Source organism: Arachis hypogaea, chromosome 17 (genome assembly GCF_003086295.3).
Source record: "Arachis hypogaea cultivar Tifrunner chromosome 17, arahy.Tifrunner.gnm2.J5K5, whole genome shotgun sequence".
NCBI lineage: Eukaryota > Viridiplantae > Streptophyta > Magnoliopsida > Fabales > Fabaceae > Arachis > Arachis hypogaea.
In genome coordinates, this window is record NC_092052.1 from 62,869,180 (window position 1) to 62,893,044 (window position 23,865).

At 37.6% G+C, this 23,865-nt stretch overlaps 2 protein-coding genes and 1 non-coding gene across 5 annotated transcripts; 2 read left to right on the plus strand and 1 right to left on the minus strand.

Annotated features, from left to right (window-relative positions):
• The first annotated feature begins 4,253 nt into the window (after positions 1-4,253).
• Positions 4,254-6,825, plus strand: LOC112764491 (basic helix-loop-helix protein 79). 2 transcript variants are annotated; one of them, XM_025810129.3, is made up of 7 exons: positions 4,254-5,053; positions 5,136-5,351; positions 5,441-5,575; positions 5,663-5,734; positions 5,841-6,035; positions 6,174-6,276; positions 6,634-6,825. In XM_025810129.3, the coding sequence occupies exons 1-7, from the start codon at positions 4,631-4,633 to the stop codon at positions 6,675-6,677; spliced, it is 1,188 nt and encodes a 395-aa protein (XP_025665914.1). In that variant the 5' UTR covers positions 4,254-4,630; the 3' UTR covers positions 6,678-6,825. The 2 variants fall into 2 exon arrangements, 1 of the variants encoding a protein (XP_025665914.1); XR_003183215.3 differs by having other exon boundaries at positions 4,469-5,053; positions 6,174-6,398.
• A 1,195-nt stretch (positions 6,826-8,020) lies between these two features.
• LOC112764492 (universal stress protein PHOS32) lies at positions 8,021-10,433 on the minus strand. Of its 2 annotated transcripts, XR_003183216.2 has the most exons (6): positions 9,948-10,392; positions 9,730-9,871; positions 8,924-8,976; positions 8,638-8,756; positions 8,481-8,557; positions 8,021-8,386 (listed from the first exon to the last, which is right to left on the minus strand). XR_003183216.2 is itself a non-coding variant. In XM_025810131.2 (5 exons), the coding sequence occupies exons 1-5, from the start codon at positions 10,180-10,182 to the stop codon at positions 8,361-8,363; spliced, it is 537 nt and encodes a 178-aa protein (XP_025665916.1). In that variant the 5' UTR covers positions 10,183-10,433; the 3' UTR covers positions 8,021-8,360. The 2 variants fall into 2 exon arrangements, 1 of the variants encoding a protein (XP_025665916.1); XM_025810131.2 differs by lacking the exon at positions 8,924-8,976 and having other exon boundaries at positions 9,792-9,871; positions 9,948-10,433.
• An 8,371-nt stretch (positions 10,434-18,804) lies between these two features.
• On the plus strand, positions 18,805-18,913 carry LOC112767892 (small nucleolar RNA R71). Its single transcript, XR_003185333.1, has one exon. It is a non-coding gene; the product is annotated as a small nucleolar RNA R71 (small nucleolar RNA).
• Positions 18,914-23,865: the final 4,952 nt, after the last annotated feature.

A 23,865-nucleotide genomic window follows, 5' to 3' on the forward strand; every position in this document is an offset into this window, starting at 1 on the left:
ACAGAACAAGTGGTCCCCACCCATCAACTGAAGATCTGTTAATTAATTCAAATTTAAATTCAAATCTTAAATTAGGAAAAGATATTATTTTAAGTTTAATTTTAAATATTAGATTTTAAATTTATTAGGATTAGTTATAAAAAGGGATCTGATGCCATCAGATTGGAACTCTGTACATTTTTACCTGAATCCTTATTTTCTCTTTTCCAATAGCAACTAAACCTCCACTGTTAAGGTTAGGAGCTCTGTCTATTTCTATGGATTAATTTTATTGCTTTTACTATTTTAATTTATGTATGGATTTATAATATAAGAATTATTTTCGCTCTTTATTTTATGAATTTGGGTGGAACGGAAGTATGACCCTCTTTCTATTTGAGTTCTTGTAAAACTTGGAAAAGCTCTTTACCTGAACAACAGCTTGAAAACTATTTCTCCTAAATTTTAATTATCTGAATTTAATAGGATACGTGACATATAATCCTTTTATCTCTTGGATAATTAGAGTTTATGTGGCATATAAACTAGAAATTGATTATCACCCTCTAATTGGAATTAATTGACCAAGGAATTGGCAGTTGATGAATTTTAGAGGAAACTAGGAAGGTCTAAGGAATTAGGGTCTAGTCACAAATAGTTTGCCATGAATTAAATCCTCCATAATTAAATTAGTTAGTAAGAAAAGTAAATCCGGAAAAATAGATAACTCTGAAACCTTAACTATCTTCTCCATATATTATTCCCATCTTAATTACTTGCCCTTCTTTAATATTTTTGCTATTGTTTAATGTCTTTGAACTCCCAACACTATTTTCTGTGTGTCTAACGAATCCTATCAAACGCTATTGTTGCTTAATCCATCAATCCTCGTGGGATCGACCCTTACTCACGTAAGGTATTACTTGGTACGACCCGGTGTACTTGCCGGTAAGTAAGTGTGGTTGTAAATTATCGCACCAATGCTCATGTGTTAATTAAAATGTATAGACCTTATGCATTGACGTTCTTGTATATGAAAGAAAGAAAGAAAAAAAATAAAGAAAAGAAAAAGAAACAAAAAGAAGAGCATGGAAAAGAGAAGAAAAAAAATATAGAAAAAGAAAGAAACAAATAAAAAGAAAGAAATAAAAAGGGGACAAAATGCCCCAAGCAAAGCTCAATAAGGGTCAATGCATTAGTGTTGTAAAATGAAAAGAAAATACATGAGTATGTGAAAAAGTGAGAAAAATGGGTAGTTAGGTTAGTTTTGAAGTGTATAGGATGTCATAGGTTAGGTGGGGAGTCTAAGCTTATCAAAGATTCAAATTTCAAGCTCACTTAACCAAATATGCATCCTACCTTGACCCTAGCCCCATTACAACCTAAGAGAAAGACCTCATGATAGTTGTATGCATGCATGAAATAAATGTTGATTGTTAGAAGAAAAACAAATCTTGGAAAGCATGATTAGGGGAGAATTGAGTGAATTAACCCTAAACACTTGAGCGAATAGAGTGCAAACACATCCGGTGAGGGTTTGATGCTCAAATTACATGTTTTCACCTATGGCCATCTCTTTTCATGCAAGTTTGTAAAAATATTTAATAACTCAATTCAATTGTGGATTAGACTTGCTAGTCCTTAGCCCTTGTGCATATATGCTTCTTGGGAATTGATTTGTTTTGACCAAGCAATTGCATTCATGTAGATAGTTGCACATAATTTAGGTTGCATTTAGTTAGATTTCATTGAATAAATGTAGAGTAATTAGTGACGCTTGAGTTATCTAATTTCTTTATTGATTGATAATTAGAAGTTGCTAATTGATTTGGATACCACTAAAGCTAGTCTTTTTCTTGGGAGTTGGCTAGGACTTGTGGAATCAAGTTAATTCATCCACTTAACTTTCCTCCATGGTTAGAGGTTAACTAAGTGGTAGCAATGGACAATTTTCATCATAATTGAGGAGGACAACTAGGATAGGACTTCTAGTTCTCATACCTTGCCAAGAGTTTTGTTAGTTGTTAGTTTATTTTCATTGCATTTTACATTTCTTGTCTCCTATCTCAAAAATCCCAATATACGACCCATAACCAATAACAAGAACACTCTATTGTAATTCCTAGGGAGAACGACCCGAGGTTCAATACTTCGGTTTATAAATTTAGGGGTTTGTTACTTGTGACAACCAAATTTTTGTATGAAAGGACTATTGTTGGTTTAGAAACTATACTTGCAACGAGAATTCATTTGTGAATTCTAAACCGCACAAAAATCCAATCATCAGGCATATCTGAGACTTTCCAAGCGAAGAGATAAATGTTTCATTATAAGAGCTTAACGATATCTGCCTTCAATTCCTTATTCAGGTTAACTCCTATGCTTGTCGTTTTTTTTGCCTGATCTCTGATTTGAACCTCTTCGATCTTTCCACTAGGTTGAGGTTGTAGTTCTTCTCGAGTTCAGACACCACCTAACTCAATGGTGTTGACATCTTTTTCCTTAATACTTTTCCGTAGATTCAAGTTTTCATTATAACATTTTCGTGCCAACCTCTGATCTCCCCTTATGATAGTGATTTTCTCCGAGGTCGAAAATTTTGGAGTGGAAACGACCGCAGCTAGTTGGTTCAAAGTTGTCTGACCTATCAATGCATTATACGCTGATGCCACGTCCAGTGGCGGAGCCACGTTCATGGAAAAGGGAGCAGTGGCCCCTCCCAAGCTTCCAATTTTTTAGTTTGACTCTCTTTTAATTATTAATTATTCTCTCTTCTTAACTTATATTTTTGATGTTCGCCCCTCCCAAAAAAATTTCTAGTTCTGCCCCGGGCCACGTCGTCCACAATATAGTCTATACTCAAAGTTTTGGACTTCGCACATTTACCAAAAGTAGTATACAACATGATGAAGTTGAGAGGTCAAATTTTTCGTGAGGAGGTGTTGGGAATAAGACACCATTCTCCCTTGAGAAAACACCTTTGACAGAGAAATAAAATAGACACAATCACAACACAAGAATTTAACGTGGAAACTCCAATTACCGGAGAAAAAACCACGGCCGTTGTCAAATGACAACCAGAGAATATCACTATGTGAAAATTGTTACAACACATAGACTTCTTTCTCTCTAACACCGGCACCCCAGTATACTCACACTCTCTCAAAGCAAATATCTAACTACACCTCACAACACTCTCTAATCAAAGAGTACAGAGGAAAAGAAAAATCAGATACAAGCTTAAAGTGTTTCTGACTGGTGCAAAAACAAATGGAGAACTTAGCCTCATATTTATAGCCTAGGCCACCCACTCCATTTGCTATCCTAAGCAATGTGGGACTAATTCAACCAAATCCTAACAAGAGGTGAGGAGTGGTACCTGTAAGGGACTTCGATGATTAAGTTACCAAGGATTTAAGTAAGTTTTTAATAGATTGGGTTCTAAATATATCTAAGGGTGTTAATGTATTTATAGTAGAATAGATAACTACTTTTTAGAGTAGTTTTACCTCTAATTATGGATGATCATTTTTTTTTTTTTAAAATTATTGAGATATTTCTTTTAAATAAGTGAGAGATATCTTAAAAATTAATTACTTATTTAAATAAATAAAGCTGTACTGTTATTATCGTGTTTGACTTCTATGAAGCCAGATAAAAATAAATGAGGTTAATCCTCTTAAGTAAGTTATTATTCATTTTAGACCAAACTATATTTACGAGTGAGAGTATAAATGGCATCCACCTTGTATTTAACGAGAGAAGCGCGGACTAGTAACTACTACAAAAATAAAGACACAGAGATCACTAGATATAAAGGGGTAGCCATTTTTAGAAGGGGTTCAAATAATGAGGTGCTAATTAATCATGATGGTACTACTGGCCTACTGGGGTGTGTTGTGTGTAGTGAGTGTACTATGCTGGATATGAAGGCGCGTGGATGCTACTGCCAATATATTGGATGCGTGTAATCGACGCGACACGTGTCGTTGTGAAGTTTGAAGCTTCCCCAGTGGGAAATTCAGAGTTGTGTAACAAATCACAACTTCCCAGGCAAGGTGGAAATGGATCACAGTTGACAACAATTCCAATAAGGGACACAGCATCTGGTGACATGTCAGATCGAAGGATCCAGGATTTGCCACGTGAAACAACCACGTGGGTGTAGACGTAAGTTGGACCGAGTTGCAGCCATTATTCAGGGGGCCCGGAAAACCATACCCAACAAAAGCATTCCCCTGCATGATTACTATTGCTAATGACGATGTTATCATAATCAAAAAATTTTCATCATTCTTAATTTGGACCCAAAATGAAAGCGTTGTACGGGGTTGACATGAAGATGCTTTAGTTACGTTGAGGGTTAGGGTCTTAGGGAGTATTACGGAGTCAAAGTGACGGGGGAGGGCCACGTGAGAGTCATGTCGGTGAGGGCCCAGCGCCCACAGGCTCGTTCATTTTGATGTATGCATCTCTTTCTTTCACACCCCACTCATTAGTTATAAGAAATAGTTATGAAATAAGGAACAATGATTTCCTTCCTAGATTAGTTTTAATATAAATACACATACAGCCCACAACTCTATTTATTGTGTTGTGAAGCTTCATTCATCATCTCTCTTACACGGCACTAAGAAGCTTAAGAAAGAAGATGTTGCACTGTCTCAACAGTAACGCTTCGGGCTCCGAGATGACAGTGCTAGAAAGGCAAAGGGCAACGATCAAGTGGCAACACAACAACAATCATCACCAAGGATACTCTTCTTCTTCTTCACCTTCCCCATCTTCATCTTCTTCAATCTCACTTGTTCAAGTTCAGAGCAGCTCTCCTGCTTGCCTTGCTGCTGGAGCGTGGCCCAAACTCGACAACAACTTTCTCATGGGATTCACCTCTTCTCCTTCTTCTGGATTCCCGCTACCTCCTCCTCCTCCTCCTACAACTTCTGCTGCTTCTTTTGATCTAAATTCCGCAATCTCAAGGACTTCCAGCTGTCCACTGCCTTCTCTTGCAGAGGGGAAAGAGACTACTACTCCCAATAACAAGAGAAAAACTGACAAGTTTCACAACACCAAGGTTGGTACTTGCTTGCATACACACTAAGTCTTCCTTCTCTCACATTATTTTATATATGTTGATGTTGTTGGTTTTGATTCAGGTTGTTGCTTCAGATAATGATAACAAGGACAAGAGGGTCAAAGTGGCTGCTCCCAATGACTCAGCAACCGTAGGCAAGAAAGGCACACAAGATTGTGGAGATAATTCCAACAAGGATAATTCAAAAGTTTCTGAGGTTCAGAATCAGAAGCCAGATTACATTCATGTCCGAGCACGCCGGGGACAAGCCACTGATAGCCATAGCTTAGCTGAAAGAGTGGGTTCTATTTACCCAAGAAACAATAATAATGTTGGAATTGGATTTATTTTGCCACTGCAAACTCAAAGCAAGCACTCTTGTTGCAGGTTAGAAGGGAAAAAATCAGCGAGAGAATGAAGTTCTTGCAGGATTTAGTGCCCGGTTGCAACAAGATTACTGGAAAAGCTGGAATGCTTGATGAAATCATCAACTATGTCCAGTCCCTTCAACGACAAGTTGAGGTAAGAGTCGGTGATACTGTTAGGTCCATTCTCTTCATATGCTATGTGATATTATCCTTACATTATATACTATATTATGATATGCAGTTCTTGTCAATGAAATTAGCTGCTGTGAACCCAAGACTTGACTTCAACATGGATGATCTCTTTACCAGAGAGGTAAGTACTCAATATGTACTCAATCTTTTTTAGCTCAAATCAATTGCTGCTTTCTATATATAAATATATGTTGCTGACATGTACCCAATTCTATTGTATTTTATAGGTGTTTCCTGCATGTGCTGCAAGTTTTCCTGCCATAGAAATGTCACCAAACATGGCTAACCCTGCCTCTTATCTTCACTTCAATTCATCACAACAAATAGATGCAGGGATAAACCCTCAAGATATCAGTCTCCGAAGGACCATAAGTGCCCCAGTATCCGCGCCAGAAACCTTTCTTGATTCGTCTTGTTTCACTGTAAGTTCCCCTCTCTATCTCTCCCATTTTACCCTTTGGCCCTGTTGTGCCTAAGGTAATCAAATTATAAACTTTGATAACTACGAAATTATGGTGCGCTTTTCTGAATTTGATATTTAGTTAATGTGCAAAATGCAGCAAACTCTGCCCTCCTCAACATGGGAAGGTGATTTTCAAAACCTTTACAGTGTGGCTTTTGATCAAGCAAGAGCAGCATCCTTTCCTTCTCAGCTATTCACAGGTAGCTAACAAATTGTGTCATGTCAAAATCACTTTTCCCCCCTTAGCTTGATATCTTTAAAGCAGAAAGTAAAGGCAGAAGAGAGTGGATATTAATGGATGACAGAGACTTTATAGCCCCCGGTAATATTGATAATAGCATAGAAATCTTGCTTGATGCCTCCTTTTTATCTGAATGAATCAAATTTTCAAAGAAGGATCTGTTTTATCATGCAATTATACAACAATGTTTCTTTCCCATTCCTTTTTACCTTTTAGAAAATGCTAGCATAGGTTATGGGGCATAAAACATAAAGAATATTTATGCTGGGCTACTTGACATAAATTCTAATATTGCTGTGTGCTGATTTCTCTGCAGGTCTACTTGAACCGAGCAATCTAAAGATGGAGATGGAGATGTAGACCTCCAATTACTGTTGGATGGATTAGATTACTAAAACGGGCCTATTATCAAGATTCTTTTTCTTTGCAAGTACATAACATATATTGTTTGTATACTGCTACGATAGTATAAATAAATAAAATCTTAATATTAATACTTTTTTTTTAAGTTTTTAACCCAACCACATGTATTTTGAAAGTTTACATTACAATTAAAGCCAGTGAGAAAAAACTAAAGTGCGCCATCGACCAGCTGGCTCATATGGGACCAGGTAACTATTCCAAGTCACATAAACGCGTTGATAACAACTTTTCACTGCCTTTTTTTTTTCTTTTTCTATTTTTCCTTCCCAAGACTTTATGGTAAAGCGGAAACAATTAAAAGCCGGAAAGATACTAAGCAATGAGTGAAACTAAAAAGTGAAAAAGCCTTACCGGTTTAGTTATGTCTGTGTGAAGGCAGAGACAATAGTGAAGGTGGTTGAGACTTTTGTGTGAGAGAGAGAGAGAGAGAGAGTTTCACAGAGGAAGCGTTAGGGGACAAGAATAAGAAAGAGTGTTAATTGAGAGTGATGGATATAGGCCCGTACCGATGGCCAGACATTTTTCCCTCTCTTTAATTTATTCACGATGATTTTTCTGTCTTTCTAAGTACCCTCTCTTATTAGAGAATTGTTATGATTCAGTTCGATCCAAAAATATATATATCAATTCCACTGTCGAGTTGATATGTAGTATATGCGTCATGTTAATATGCATGAAAGGAAGTTTAATCAGGGTTTGAGATAAGTGCTGGTGGCTGGGTTATACTCACTTTCAGAGGCAATATGGGGGGTGGACCTGTCTCATTCATGGCTAAGATTTTGTTGATTCTCTTTGTTGCTGTGGATAGTGAGAGATGCATCTTGGATTGTCCTTTCATTGGCCCAACCATACACCTTCTCTTCTCTGCTCTCACTCTCACTCACATGGAGCGCCGTTTACCACATCCAACTTTCAATTTAATAATGGCAGGCTAACCAAATCCACAGAGATTCCCTTGCAACTAACTAAATTATCTTTGCTTTCATCTCAAACATCAACTTAGCTTCCACGTTTGTGTCCCCTTCTTGGAAATTTAGAAATCTTGATTCGTACTTTTTTCATTTGAATTAAGTGTTATATACCGTAAAAGAACTGGTGTGAAGTGAAGACAACTACACAAATTTGCATCCCAAGGCTTGATATACGGCAACTGAGCACAATCTTTGACTCAGTTGAATCCATACAAAATTGGGCTCCAAAACAAAACTAGTACACCAATCGCTGATTTGTTTGTGGTCCAACAAAACAAGTTGCCTATAGCTACAACACTGCCCATTATGTTGCACAGATGAACTTTCTTTTTATTATATTTTTTCCTTAACTATTAATACAAATGAATAGTATATTTATACCAGTAGAATCTAACAGCAACTCAAATAAACCTATTCCAAAAATAAAGCTGTCCAAATCCTTTGTAACATCAAAGAAAGTCTAAACAGCACAATGAGAAAATGAGTTACTAAGCCATTGAATTAATAACATGCTAGTGGTTAACATGTGAACATATGCAAGGAAAACATCTCTATTCTTGGTGAAAATGAGTCAGAACCAATCTTCATTTCACTAAACATGACTGTTAGATATATTAACAAGGCCAATTGACATACGTACAAACCTCCACTACAATATTGATGCATCTCCAGCATCTGCCAATCAAGGAAATAAAACTCCTTCAAGATTTTAATACTCAGTTACAAGAGAATACAACCCTGAAAAGAATGACAGAGGCACAATGCAAACCTTTTCCAGGAACGATGACAACAGGTGCTGCTTTGCAGTGGTGGAAGCAGTACTCTCCAACACTTCCCTGTAGCACACTGAACAAAGAAGAAACACACTCTTGCATCAGAAATTCAGAACAGTATTGGATAACTGCAGAGGGAATGGAGAGGCAAACCTTTGAATTAAGCTTCTGCCTCTTGATCCCAGAACTACAGCCGCAGGTTTGATCCTCTCTGCTTCCCTGCAAATTACTTTCCCTGCATCACCTTCCACAATCCGAGCCACTGTCTTCACCTGCATACAACATAACAAGGATTATTAACTAGGTACTATTGGATTGGAATGTCCACGGTACATTTGAAGTTCATGCCTAGCAAAATCTAGGTGTAACAGAAACAAAGTATTAGAACAAGAAACATGAGAAGAATGATCAAATTCATTCATTAAGTGTTTATACATACGCATTACAAGGTGTAAAAATTTACTTGCTGCTCCTATATCCGTATCTTTCCCCCTGAAAAGCAGAGTGTTATGATTATGAAATTGGCCCAGGCCCAAGCCCAAGCTTTAATACACTACTATGAAAGGAAAAGAAAACAAGAAAATAAAAAGGAAGACTGGTATGACTTTCTTCTAGACTTCCATTTGTGGAATTCTGTTTTCTCATCCTCATTTTGGTCTTGATGTCAAGCTTTTGTCAATTTGCAGGAATGACAAACCCTCTATGACTCAAGAATAGCATAGTACCTGCTTCTTATCTAGTTTCCCCAAATTTACCCCTTTTTTCTTGTTAATTCAGTTTAATTTACTTTAATTGGACTGAGAATTAATCCGATTGGTTCAATATTGAGAACTTCTTTCTATAAGTTATTTGTGGATTAGCATCTGCTACACACTGTAATTAACCATTTTACTCTGAAGAAAGTAACCCAAGTGTCAACTATTTTGGCAGAACAACACATTATGGAGTAGAGTTGATATGAGGAAACAGCAGCTACAAGACTCTGAGCACGAAAATCATTCTTTGTTTTATTACAAGAGAACCTAGGCTATAACTAATAATGTCAATGCCCAAAATTCAGGATGTTAAAATAAAATCCCACATCTTGAATGACTCCGCATGATTGTTGTTTGGAATTGCATGGTGCATACATTACATGTGATATAAGATGATAATATTATTTTCCAAGAGGGAAGTTGGATTCAAAACAATACAATGAAAATAATCTGTTTGATGAATCATGGTTAGTAGTTGAAGTGGCCGTACATGTTTGTTTCATGTTGCATAGTATTAAGGCAAGTGATGTTTCGAAGATGGTGAGAACTAACCATGAGGACTTGAAAAGCCTCAACTGCTAACTTCTCCATGAGACCCTGGGTTAAGTCGTAGACGACCTCGTTCTTTACGTCTGCAACATATTGATGGAATAAGTAACTATAAAAGAGAATAATGGGAAGACTGGAAGAGAGTAATAAAAAAGTAACCAGAAACGGCGTGGACGAGGTGGATGGTGTCAGCGAGGCGGCAGAGGTGGATGAGAGCCCAATCAAAAGCATGCTTGCTATTGGGAGCATGATCAATGGCTATGAGTATGTCCCTTCCTCTTCTTCGCTCCCCTGTTTCCCTCTCCAGCTCAGGCTCCCCCACAACTGGTATCAAAGACGGAAGCCTCACTTCTCGGTAGTTGTACTCCTCCACTTCCTCCATCACTGTCTCCATTATTTCTCTTCTCTCCTCTTCTTTTCTTTACTCTATTATTGAGGGAGGAGCCGCCTCAGCACTCAAATGTCGTGGCCAAGTGGAAAACGTCCAACTCTAATCTATGTTCTCCCACTTCAACCTTTGTTGACTTACTCTATATGCAATTCCAAAGCACATTATTTTGCTTTTCTCTTGGGGTCCATCTAACAAATCATACTCATTATTCATTTCTTATAAAATTGCTATAATTATCTACAATTCTATATTACAATAATAATTCATTAACTGCACGTTTTAGAAATTTCACATTCATTTTTTTTATAATATTTTAAACGTTATATAAATAATTAAATATATTTTAATAACTCTATATAGATTTTTCTCTTGCTGGAAAAATTAAGAGTGTAACGCTAATTTGGTTTGATTATTTGCGAATTGCTTTTGAAATAATTACCTTTGAAAGAATTGAATCATTTTTTTTGAAAGCATGGTAACTGACAAACGGAATTCTCGCGCGGTCTAGAATTTTTATAAATAAGTTCTCGTTGCAAGTATAGTTTCTAGACCGATAAGAAATTCTTTCGTGCAAAAGTTTTGGTTGTCACAAGTAACAAACCCCTAATAAAATTGATAGCTGAAGTATTTAAACCTCGGGTCGTCTCTCAAGGAATTGCAGGGAGGTATTCTTATTATTGGTTATGAGTTGTGTAAATTGGGGTTTTGGATTAAGAGATAAGAAAAGTGAATTGTGAAGGAAACTAACTAATAATTATAAAAGGCTCTTGGCAAGGAATGAAAATTAGAAGTTCTATTCTTATTATCGCCCTCAATAGTGATGAGAATTGTTGGTTGCAACCACTTAGTTAACCCTCTAATTACGAAGGAAAGTCAAGTGTATGAATCAGTTTGATTCCTCAAGTCCTAGTCAACTCCTAAGAAAAGACTAGCTTTAGTGGAATCCAAACCAATTAGCAACCTTCAATTGTCAATCAACTAAGGAGTTTGACAACTCAAGTGTCACCAATTATTCAACCAAAGCCAAGAGGAGAAAATCTATTCAAATAAAAATGCCTTGACCAGGAGAAGATTAATTGGAAGTTCTATCCTTGTTGGAATCTCTCAAGAGTAATGCTAAAAGATTGTTGTTATTACTTAGTTAACCCTTACCGAATAAGGGAAAGTCAAGTACATGAACCAACGTCTGTCACGAGTCCTAGTCCTCTCCCTTGGGAAGGTCTAGCGTTAGTGATCAGAAGGCCAGTCTACAACTTTCAATTACCACCAGGCTCTTGAGTATTCCAACTCAAGGGTCTCCTATTAATCAACACCCAAGTCAAGTTGGGAGTCTACTCTACTAACATGAATGCCATTACACCATATAAAGGGAGTAAAAAGGGAACATGGTACTTAAAATTCAATTGGAAACAATTAAACAAATAATATATTTAAATGGAAAAGTACTCTTTGCATTAACAATCCATGAAAATAATCCAATTGTAACTCTGAACAAAGTAAATAGGGATTAAAAGAGTAAGGAAACAGAAAACAAACTAGAATGATAAAGTTTTCAATGGAGGTAGTAACTCTGTAATATACAACTCAAAAGCATAAAACTAGGAATCCTAGATCCTAGAGAGAGGAGAGAGTCTTTCCCTCTAAAACCTGCATCTAAAACCTAAAATTATGTGAATGAAAAAGTGTTTGATGATTCCTCCACTCTGTAGCCTCTAATCTGTATTTTCTGGACCGAAAACTGGGTCAAAAATAGCCAAGAAATTGCTGGTTGCGAATCTTAATACGCTGGTTTTCCGTCAATGCGATGCGTGCACGTGATATGACGCATGCGTGTCGCCTAGATGTATGGATACTATGACAAATTATATATCATTTCGAAGCCCCGGATGTTAGCTTTCCAACGCAACTGGAAACGCCTCATTTGGACCTCTTTAGCTCAAGTTATGACCGTTTGAGTGCAAAGAGGTCAGGGATGACAGCTTTGCAGTTCCTTCAATTTCTTGTATTCCTTCCACTTTTGCATGCTTCCTTTCCATCCTCCAAGCCATTCCTGCCCTGTAATCCCTGAAATCACTTAACGCACATATCACGGCATCGAATGGTAATAAGAGAGGAGTAATATTAGCAAATATAAGGCCAAAGAAGCATGTTTTCAATCATAGCACAAAATCAGGAAGAAAAACGTAAAACATGCGAATTGTATGAATAAGTGTAAGAATAATGGATAAAATCCACTAGATTAAGCACAGGATAAACCCTAAAAATGGGGTTTATCAGTAACAGTGCCCAAATATCTAACATGTAATGTCCTGGGAAAGCCGAAGGCAATCCTAGAACTTCTAAATTATGATCAAAGCGTATAAACAGAACTAAACCATGACAAAAGTAAATAGGCGACTAACTTAAGGATCTTCGGTCTAACTATATATATATATATATATATATATATATATATATATATATATATATATATATATATATATATATCCCCTTTCCAAATCCTGCAAACCTCTAAAACCGCCAACAGTGAAATAAATGCAAGCACAAGTATATCAGGTAAGGAAATGTACAAGTAGGAAGCAGATAGAACAATTAAGCAAGTAGCAAGTAATGATGCAGTCAATTAGGCAATTCAGACAAATCACATATAATGCATATGATGCATGCCTATCCTAGTTATCCACAAACATAATCATAATTTATATCCAACACCCTCACTGGTGTATATTCGCGGGGGCGAGCTCATCCGGAACTTTCACAGTGTCCGGCCACACTTGCGACATAGGGTCAGCAGAGTATCGAGTTTCCATCTGGAGCACGTGGTGGCTAGCCACTACTTTCACCCAGAGAAACTCATATCTCAGATAGGTGAAGTGTAACAGTCATAATAATCATCAATTCAGCATATATGCAATAATCATAGCCATACATTAGTATACATCTCAGCCATTACGGCCTACCAATCATAATTCCATACTCAGCCCTTTCGGCTCAAAACATATTCAGCACTCCACCATCCTTCCCAACCGCTCACATCATCATTATACATCATACTCATCATTACATCTCTTTTCTTCCCCCACAAGTTACCCCTTTCCTAGCCTTTGATGCGGTATTTTTATAACCACACTTACTAACCGGCAAGTGCACCGGGTCGTACCAAGTAATACCTTACGTGAGTAAGGGTCGATCCCACGAGGATTGATGGACTAAGCAACAATAGTGTTTGATAGGCTTAGTTAGACAAACAAAAATTGGTGTTGAGATGCAATATAAAAGACATTAAACAATATCAAAAATATTGAAGAAAGGCAAGTAAATACTTTGGAAAAAATATGGAGAAGATAGTTAAGGTTTCAGAGTTATCTATTTTTCCGGATTAACTTTTCTTACTAACTAATTTAATTATGCAGGATTTAATTTATGGCAAACTGTATGTGACTAGACCCTAATTCCTTAGACCTTCCTAGTCTCCTCTAAAATTCATTAACTGCCAATTCCTTGGTCAATTAATTCCAATTAGAGGGTGATAATCAATTTCTAGTTTATATGCCACAAAAACTCTAATTATCCAAGAGGTAAAAGGATTATATGTCACGTATCCTATTAAATTCAGATAATTAAAATTTAGGAGAAATAGTTTTCAAGCTGTTTTTCAGGTAAAGAGCTTTTCCAAGTTTTACAAGAACTCAAATAGAAAGAGGGTCATACTTCCGTTCCACCCAAATTCATAAAATAAAGAGCGTAAACAATTCTTAAATTATAAATCCATACATAAATTAAAATAGTAAAAGCAATAAAATTAATCCATAGAAATAGACAGAGCTCCTAACTTTAATAGTGGAGGTTTAGTTGCTCATGGAAAAGAGAAAATAAGGATTCCGGTAAAAATGTACCGAGTCCCAATCTGATGGCATCAGATCCCTTTTTATAACTAATCCTAATAAATTTAAAATCTAATATTTAAAATTAAACTTAAAATAATATCTTTTCCTAATTTAAGATTTGAATTTAAATTTGAATTAATTAACAGATCTTCAGTTGATGGGTGGGGACCACTTGTTCTGTCCATTCTGCAGCTTTTAATCTGTGTTTTCTAGGCTGAAAATTGAGTTACAACAGCCTAGAAATCGCCCCCAGCGTTTTTCTGCATTTTCTGCACGTGGCGCATGTGACGCGTCCGCGTCGTCCACGCGTTCGCGTCATTTGTGCAAATTTCAGTCCACGCGTTTGCGTCAGGCACGCGATCGCGTCATTGCGATTTCCTCCATTCCGCGCGGTCGCGGGAGCCATGCGTCCGCGTCGGTATTCGCTGGTCATCTCCTTGGCTTCTTCTCTTTCTCTGCAGAAACTCCATCAAATTCCGCCAAATGCTACCTAAAATAAACAGTATTGTACAAAACTCAAAATAGCATCCATAGTGGCTAAAATATAATTAATTCTTAATTAAATTCAACAATTTAGATGTAAATTCACTAGGAAAAGATAGACAAGATGCTCACGCATCACAACACCAAACTTAAACTGTTGCTTGTCCTCAAGCAACCAACACTAATATAAGCTTAGGATGTGAATTTGCATGAGAATGAGAGTTCGATTAAGCCCATGTTTTCTCTTATATTGGGGTTTATAACTGCAATCCTGAACAGTTTTGGCATCTCACTTTATCCTTTGAAGTTCAGAATGATTGGCATCCATAGGAACTCAGAATTCAGATAGTGTTATTGACTCTCCTAGTTCAGTATGTTGATTCTTGAACACAGCTATTTTATGAGTCTTGGCTGTGACCCTAAGCATTTTGTTTTCTAGTATTACCACCGGATACATAAATGCCACAGACACATAACTGGGTGAACCTTTTCAGATTGTGACTCAGCTTTGCTAGAGTCCCCAGTTAGAGGTGCCCAGAGTTCTTAAGCACACTCTTTTTGCTTTGGATCACGACTTTAACCGTTCAGTCTCAAGCTTTTCACTTGACACCTTCACGCCACAAGCACATGGTTAGGGACAGCTTGATTTTGCCGCTTAGGCCAGGATTTAATTCCTTAGGGCCCTCCTATCCATTAATGCTCAAAGTCTTGGATCCTTTTTACCCTTTGCCTTTTAGTTTAAAGGGTTATTGGCTTTTTCTGCTTGCTTTTTCTTTTTCTTATTTTTTTTTATAAATTTTTTTTCGCAAGCCTTGTGTTTTCATTGCTTTTTCTTACTTCAAGAATCAATTTTATGATTTTTCAGATTATCAATAACAATTTTCTTTTTCATCATTCTTACAAGAGCCAACAATTTTAACATTCATAAACTTCACTATAAAAAATATGCACTATTCATGTCATGCATTCAGAATCACAGAAAATACCACCACATTTAAGTAAATCCGACTATTTTTAAAATTAACTCAATTTCTCATGCAATACATCACTTCTTTTTCTTTTATTTTTAGATTCAAGTTCAGTGAGTGGTACATGAAACATCTTTTAGAATTAAAGTTCTTAACAGAAAAATTAAACTATAACCTATGAATCTACTAATAAAGGATCATGCAATAAACAAAACAAAGTAACAGGAAACTGGAACATAACATAGACAAAGAGGGGAGGAATAAAAAAATGAAAGGAACTCAACCACCTTAGTTATCCTAGCAGTTGTTTATTCTTCAGGTTGTGCTCCTCAGTGAAGATGATTTGCCTCCCTTTTGGTGCCATAGGAATAAACAGAAAACTTCTAAGCGAAGTGTCAATACCAAACTTAAAAGTTTGCTTGTCCTCAAGCAAATAAGAACTGGAAATAGAAGAGACAAATGTTAAAATGAAAGAAAAAATAAAAGGATAAGAGAATAAGAGAGAATTAGGATTGGGAGAGAGAGAGAAAGAAAACTGGATGGTGCAAGCGACGCGTTCGCATGCAGCACGCGATCACGTACGTCGCAGAACTTCCTTAATGACGCGTTAGCGTCAGGCACGCGTTCACGTGGATGGCCATGTATGCTAATGACGCGGACGCACAAATTTGTGCTTTTAGCACACTTCTTGCCTCAAGTCAGCTTAACTCTCTGTCCAAACACCTTTTACGTCGATTTTTTGGGTCACGCGTCCGCGTGAATGACGCGATTGCGTGAAGTGGCAAAAATCATGAATGACGCAGTCGCGTGAGCCATGCGTCCGCATGGGCTTGTTTGTGCTAGAGGCATCGTTCTTGCGCCACTCCCGCGTAACTCTCTGTTCAAATTTATTTTTCACGCACACTTGGTTGACGCGTTCGCGTCAATGACGCGATCGCGTTGTGTGCCTCTCTTTTTTTTTTTTAGAGCTTGAGGTGTTCGGTTCCTGGAAGAACATAGCTGCATGATCAGAAAATTAGTAAGAACTCAATAAAAATAAAATAACTAAGAAAGACTATTACGAAAAATAGTGAAGGATACAAAATTATCGGGTTGCCTCCCGACAAGCGCTTCTTTATCGTCACTAGCTTGACGGTCAGCTCCTCTAAGGAGGAGGATCATAGGGGCTCAGCTCTTCATCCCTTACTTTGAACTTCTTTCCTGTGTCTCCATAACGTAGCTCAATATGCTCCAGAGAGAGGATTCTGATTACTGTATAAATCCATGCTGGATTGCTGGTCAACACCACCTTCATTCCTGGGGAGAAACCTTCAGTGGGGATCTTTTTGTTTCTCCATCCTCTGGGTATTTTTTTCTTTTTGGGGACCTCCTCCTTGGTGGATGATGCAGTTTCAACACCAAACTTAGGTTTGATGTCAGGCGGAATTTTATCGGTTGTCACCACAGGAGGTTTGAGTTGCAAATTCTGCTGTGCATCATCAGGGGGTTCTTGAAGGTTTGGATCAATAAGCTCAGCCTGCATACACCTCTCTTCTTCACCTGTTGAATGTACATCTTTGAAGACATGAAAGACCAGTTGCTCATTATGCACTCTAAGCACTAATTCACCCACTTCTACATCAATCAGAGCTCTTCCAGTGGCTAGAAATGGTCTTCCTAGAATTATAGAGGCATTCTCATCCTCCCCTGTGTCAAGAATCACAAAGTCTGTGGGGAGGAAGAACGTACCCACTTTAACCAATATATTTTCCACTAATCCGTATGCAGGCTTCATAGATTTGTCTGCCATCTGTAATGCTATCTTTGTGGGTTGTGCCTCTTGGATTTGCAGCTTCTTCATCACAGATAAGGGCATTAGATTTATGCTTGCCCCTAGATCACATAGGGCTTTCTCAAAGGTTGTGCTCCCAATGGTGCATGGAATTTGAAAGCTCCCTGGATCTGGCATCTTCCTTGGCAAGTTATTCTGAATGACAGCACTACATTCCTTAGTCAGGACTACTGTCTCATCTCCCTTTAAACGCTTTTTCTTTGACAACAGCTCTTTCATGAACTTGACATAGATAGGCATTTGCTCCAAAACCTCAGCAAAAGAAATATTGATTTGTAACTTTCTGAAGATTTCCAAGAACTTTGAAAACTGCTTGTCCTTGGTCTCCTTTTGAAGTCTCTGAGGATACGGCATTTTAGGCTTGTACTCAGGAGCCTTTGGCAGTGTAGGATATGTGTCAAGAGAGTCTGGAAATGGGTTGTCTGCACGCTTTGGAGGGGCGTGCTCTACTTCTTCCTTCTTCTCATCTGGAGCTTCTTTTCCAACTACATCTTCATTGACCTTGGTCTCAGAGCCAGCTACTTTACCACTTCTCAATTGAACAACCTTGCAATCTTCTCCTGGGTTCACCACTGTATCACCTTGAAATGTACTTGCAGACCTCTCAAGTAATTGCTTGCTCAGTTGGCCCACTAGTACCTCTAAGTTTCTAATAGAGGCTCTGGTTTCCTGTATAACTTGTGATTCCGTACTTGCCACTTGTTCACTTATTACGGTGATAGCCTTGCATTCCTCTCTTGGATTTGGAATTGTGTTACCAGGAAGGCTATTAGTGGTCCTCTGATCAAGTTCATTAACCTTTGTGGCTAATTGACCCATTTAAATCTCCAGGTTCTTGATGGATGCTCTGGTTTCCTGTCTAAAACCTGTCAATATTACTTCCAAATCATTGCTCTGCTGGAGACTGCCCTGAGAACTATTGTTGAAGTTCTGAGATCTCTGAGGTTGGTCCCTCCACCCAAAGTTTGGGTGATTTCTCCATCCCTGGTTGTATGTCTTAGAATATGGATCATTGTTGGGATTCCTAGGGCCACTCCCATGTAATTCACCTGTTCAGAAGAGGGTTGAGCATAATCATAATTATCATTTTGCATAAAGTTACCTGTCATGTCATAGGAGGTATCTTGGGGTGGATTTTGAGTGTTGATAGCTGAGACTTGCATGCCACCCATCTGTTGAGTAAGTAGATTTATCTGCTGAGACATAAGCTTGTTCTGAGCAAGAAGAGCATTAACAGCTTCTACTTCCAACACACCTCTCTTTTGAGAGGTCTCAGAGTTCACAGGATTCCTATTAGATGAGTAGAGATATTGGTTGCTTGCAACCAATTCAATCAGCTCAATAGTCTCCTCTGGTGTCTTCTTCTTGTGTAGTGAACCGCCTGCAGAAGTGTCTAGGCTCATCTTGGATATCTCACCCAAGCCTTCATAGAAGATATCTAGTTGGGTCCATTTGGAGAACATGTCTGGAGGGCATTGCCTAGTCAGTAGCTTGTATCTCTCCCAGGCTTCATAAAGGGTTTCACCCTCCTTCTGTCTGAAGGTCTGAACCTCCAACCTAAGTTTAGTCAGCTTCTTCGGTGGGAAAAATTTAGTGAGAAACTCTGTAACAACCTTTTCCCAAGTATTCAGACTCTCCTTTGGTTGTGAATCAAGCCATAGCATTGCTTTATCCCTCAGAGCAAACGGGAAAAGCATGAGTCTGTACACCTCTGGGTTCACTCCATTTGTCTTCACAGTATCACATATCTGCAGAAAATCAGAGATAAATTGATTTGGGTCTTCGTGAGAAAGACCATGATACTGGAAATTTTGTTGCACAAGGGTGACCAATTGTGGCTTCAACTCAAAGTTGTTTGCAGTTATAGGAGGCACCACAATGCTCTTTCCATAAAGGTCTGCAGTAGGAGCAGAATAAGAGCCAAGCACTCTCCTTTGTTGATCATCTCCATTCAGATTTGCCACATTGGCATTAGTATTATTATTTGCCATAGTGGATTTTGCAGCCTTGCAAAGTCTTGCTTGTTGTAAACGTCGCCTGAAAGTTCTTTCAGATTCAGGATCAAAGTCTAAGAGATGTTCTTTGTCTCTATTCCTGCGCATACACAAGCAGAAAACAAGAAAAAATGGAACTCTCTACGTCAGAGTGCAGAGAAGTCCCTGTGAGGTAACCTGTGTAAAATAATAAAATAAAAATACTAAATAAATAAATAAAAAATTTCGAAAATTTAAAAGAAAAAATGAACAGAAAAATTAAAATAAAATTTACTGGGTAACACCAAACTTAAATTCAGAAATAAAAAAATTTTTAGTGCTATTTATTTATTTAAATATATAATTTTTTATAATTTTTTTTTATTTTTTTTTCAAATAATAAAAGTAAAATAAAAAAAAGGTTACGGTATAAAGGGGAGGGGATAAACGAAAAAGAAAAGAAGAGAAAAAAAATAATGTAAACGAAAAAAAAGAAAAAAAAGTAACGTAAAGGGAAAAAAATTAACGCAAAGGAAAAAAAAGAAAAAAAAAGTAACGTAAAAAAATGCAAAATAAAAATTAATAATAAATAAAAAAAATATAAAAAAATTATCTAATCTAAGCAATCAAACAACGAATAGTTGTTAATCACTATCAATTCCCGGCAACGGCGCTAAAAACTTGATGCGGTATTTTTATAACCACACTTACTAACTGGTAAGTGTACCGGGTCGTACCAAGTAATACCATACGTGACTAAGGGTCGATCCCACGAGGATTGATGGACTAAACAACAATAGTGTTTGATAGGCTTAGTTAGACAAACAAAAATTGGTGTTGAGATGCAATATAAAAGACATTAAACAATATCAAAAATATTGAAGAAAGGCAAGTAAATACTTTGGAAAAAATATGGAGAAGATAGTTAATGTTTCAGAGTTATCTATTTTTTCGGATTAATTTTTTTTACTAACTAATTTAATTATGCAGGATTTAATTTATGGCAAACTGTATGTGACTAGACCCTAATTCCTTAGACCTTCCTAGTCTCCTCTAAAATTCATTAACTGCCAATTCCTTGGTCAATTAATTCCAATTAGAGGGTGATAATCAATTTCTAGTTTATATGCCACAAAAACTCTAATTATCGAAGAGGTAAAAGGATTATATGTCACGTATCCTATTAAATTCAGATAATTAAAATTTAGGAGAAATAATTTTCAAGCTGTTGTTCAGGTAAAGAGCTTTTCCAAGTTTTACAAGAACTCAAATAGAAAGAGGGTCATACTTCCGTTCCACCCAAATTCATAAAATAAAGAGCGAAAACAATTCTTAAATTATAAATCCATACATAAATTAAAATAGTAAAAACAATAAAATTAATCCATAGAAATAGACAGAGCTCCTAACCTTAACAGTGGAGGTTTAGTTGCTCATGGAAAAGAGAAAATAAGGATTCCGGTAAAAATATACCGAGTCCCAATCTGATGGCATCAGATCCCTTTTTATAACTAATTCTAATAAATTTAAAATCTAATATTTAAAATTAAACTTAAAATAATATCTTTTCCTAATTTAAGATTTGAATTTAAATTTGAATTAATTAACAGATCTTCAGTTGATGGGTGGGGACCAATTGTTCTGTCCATTCTGCAGCTTTTAATATGTGTTTTCTAGGCTAAAAATTGAGTTAAAACAGCCCAGAAATCGCCCCCAGCGTTTTTCTGCATTTTCTGCATGTGGCGCATGTGACGCGTCCGCGTTGTCCACGCATTCGCGTCATTTGTGCACATTCCAGTCCACGCGTTCGCGTCAGGCACGCAATCGCGTCATTGCGATTTCCTCCATTCCGCGCGGTCGCGTGAGCCATGCGTCCGCGTCGGTATTCACTGGTCATCTCCTTGGCTTCTTCTCTTTCTCTGCAGAAACTCCATCAAATTCCGCCAAATTCTACCTAAAATAAACAGTATTGTACAAAACTCAAAATAGCATCCATAGTGGCTAAAATATAATTAATTCTTAATTAAATTCAACAATTTAGATGCAAATTCACTAGGAAAAGATAGACAAGATGCTCACGCATCAGCCTTCTCTCAATCACTAGGCCTTTAACATCAAATTAAGACTTAAGGGATGAAATTGGGAGCTTATAAGTGTGAAATAACAATCCGGAAGGTTACGAGCTTGTTGGTAATGTGAAGAGCTTGAAAACAAAGTTTTAGAAAGGAACTGGGTTGCGTGCGGACGCACAGGGGTGTGCGTGCGCACGCCCAGAAATATTTTTAGACGTGTGCGTACGCACAGGTCCGTGCGCACGCACAGACAGCAAAATCTTTAGGGTGAGGGTGTGCGCACAACGCGTGCTAGCGCTGCCACCAGTGTGTCATTCCCAACGCGTGCGTGCGCACAGGCTTGTGCGTACGCACAGCTTGCAATCTTTCGTTGGTTTCGCGTGCGCACAGGGCGTGCTGGCGCTGCCACCAGCAGCCCTGTCTTTATGTGTGCGTACGCACAAGGCTGTGCATGCGCACAGGAACCGAATTCTCGCCGAGTGTGCATCTGCACAGGTCTGTGCGTCCGCACACATACCAGAAATCACAAATTTTGCAGAAGTTGCATAATTTAGATTTTTGGCCCAAACTTCCCACAATCATATCTCCTTCCACAAAATTTAGATTTCAACCAAATTTAAACCATTTTGAAGCTTATGAAATTGCCTTTTATTTGATATAAAAATCATTAAGTTTCGAAAACAATAACTCAAGATATGATCCGTGGAAGTTCATCAAATTTTCATTTTTTACCAAAACTCATAAACTCCCAATTTCAAAACATACACTTACCAACTCATTCAAAAGCCAGCCAAACTCAATGTTTTAATACCAAATACTTACATCCGCTCATTCAATCATCAACCCACCAATTCCACCATATTTAACCAAATTTCGGGGTGACAATGCCCACATTAAAAATCAACAATTCACACCTCAATCTCCAACAATATCTAATCCACCAATCACCATACATATATATACATGCACACATAACAAATTCACATTTCAACTCATGCTTCTCAACAAGAGCCTCAATGCTATCACCAACTCGACATATCAAACCATATCACACCCAATTTTTACAAATGGTACCAACATTTATCATCATTCCGCAATTTACTAAATTCACATACAACAACAAAATTCATGTCAAACCATCCACATCATTAATGATTCATCTCCTATCCTAGGGTCTCTAGCCTACGTTTTCACACCCCATTACATTTTAGATACAAGAAACCGAAACCATACCTTGGCCGATTCCCGTTCCACCCGGAACGCTCTCAAATCAACTTCCAAGGTTTCCAAAGCCTCACCAACAGATTTCCAAGCTTGGGATTCCACACCAAAACTTTCCAAAACCACCAATCAAGCTCCAAAACACATATATATGAAGACTAAGTCACAATATCATATAAAAACACAATAACTCAATCACTAAATCACAAAATCTCAAGTCTCTAGCTTAGGGTTGAGATTCTCACCTTACCCAAAGACCAAGGGAGCTAGAGAAAGCCTTCCCTTCAAGTTAATTTGAGCCTACAACATCCAAACTCAAAAATCTCAACACTTTACCCATAAATTTTCGAAAATGAAGGCTGAGAATTTGAAGAGGATTCTGTGACTCACCTCAAGATTTCTTGGGTGAGTTTTGTAGAGCTCGACGCCGCAGTCGCATGGCTGTAAACAGTGCGTCAATCGGAGCTCGGAGTGAAAAGATATGATCAATTGAAGTTGGAAGTGAAATAGGAACAAGGGTTCATGTTCTTCCTTCCTGCCCGTTCGGCCCAATCTTGGGCCGTTTTCTTTAAAATTGGTGTCGAAATTCTCGTTTCGAATTTCTCTATCACATTAAACCATAAAACCCTCATTTCTTACTTTCGAGAATATATTTTATTTTATGGGTTAATTAGCCATTAATTAACCGGGTTTTACAGTTTTGGGCGTTCAACGCTGGTCTTGGTCCTTCTTGGGCATTGAACGCCAGAAAGGGAGTAAGCTGGGTGTTCAACACCTATTTTGGGCAGTCCTTTCCAAAGAAAAGTATAAACTATTATATATTTCTGGAAAGCTCTGGAAGTTAGCTTCCCAGCTACGTTGAGAGCGCATCAATTGGAGCTCTTTAGCTCATGATATGCTCAGTGGAACGCACGGAGGTCAGGATTTGACAGCATCTGCTATCCTTTCTTTGCCTCTGAATCAGACTTTGCCAAAACTTGCTAATTTCATGCAAAAATAACCTAAAATTATAAGAAAAACACAAAAACTCAAAGTAGCATCCAAAAGGTGAATTTTGCACTGAAACATATTAAAACTAAATAAGATACTACTAAAAATATTCTAAAAATGCAATGAAAAAGGGTATAAAATGCTCCGTCATCAGTGAGGAAGAGGAATGATGGTTGGGTCAGGGTCTTTGAGGCGGAGGTACTTGACGTTGAGATTGGAGAGTGCGGCGGCGATAGTTTCTGGTGGTGGTGGGGGTAGAGT

Coding starts and splice junctions, on each gene's coding strand:
- LOC112764491 (XM_025810129.3), top strand. CDS start 4,631: ATGTTGCACTGTCTCAACAGTAACGCTTCGGGCTCCGAGATGACAGTG. Junction 5,352..5,440: donor GCCATAGCTTAGCTGAAAGA/GTGGGTTCTATT, acceptor CTCTTGTTGCAG/GTTAGAAGGGAAAAAATCAG. Junction 5,576..5,662: donor CCCTTCAACGACAAGTTGAG/GTAAGAGTCGGT, acceptor TATGATATGCAG/TTCTTGTCAATGAAATTAGC.
- LOC112764492 (XM_025810131.2), bottom strand. CDS start 10,182: ATGGAGACAGTGATGGAGGAAGTGGAGGAGTACAACTACCGAGAAGTG. Junction 9,872..9,947: donor CCTCGTCCACGCCGTTTCTG/GTTACTTTTTTA, acceptor AATATGTTGCAG/ACGTAAAGAACGAGGTCGTC. Junction 8,387..8,480: donor TGTCATCGTTCCTGGAAAAG/GTTTGCATTGTG, acceptor CTTGATTGGCAG/ATGCTGGAGATGCATCAATA.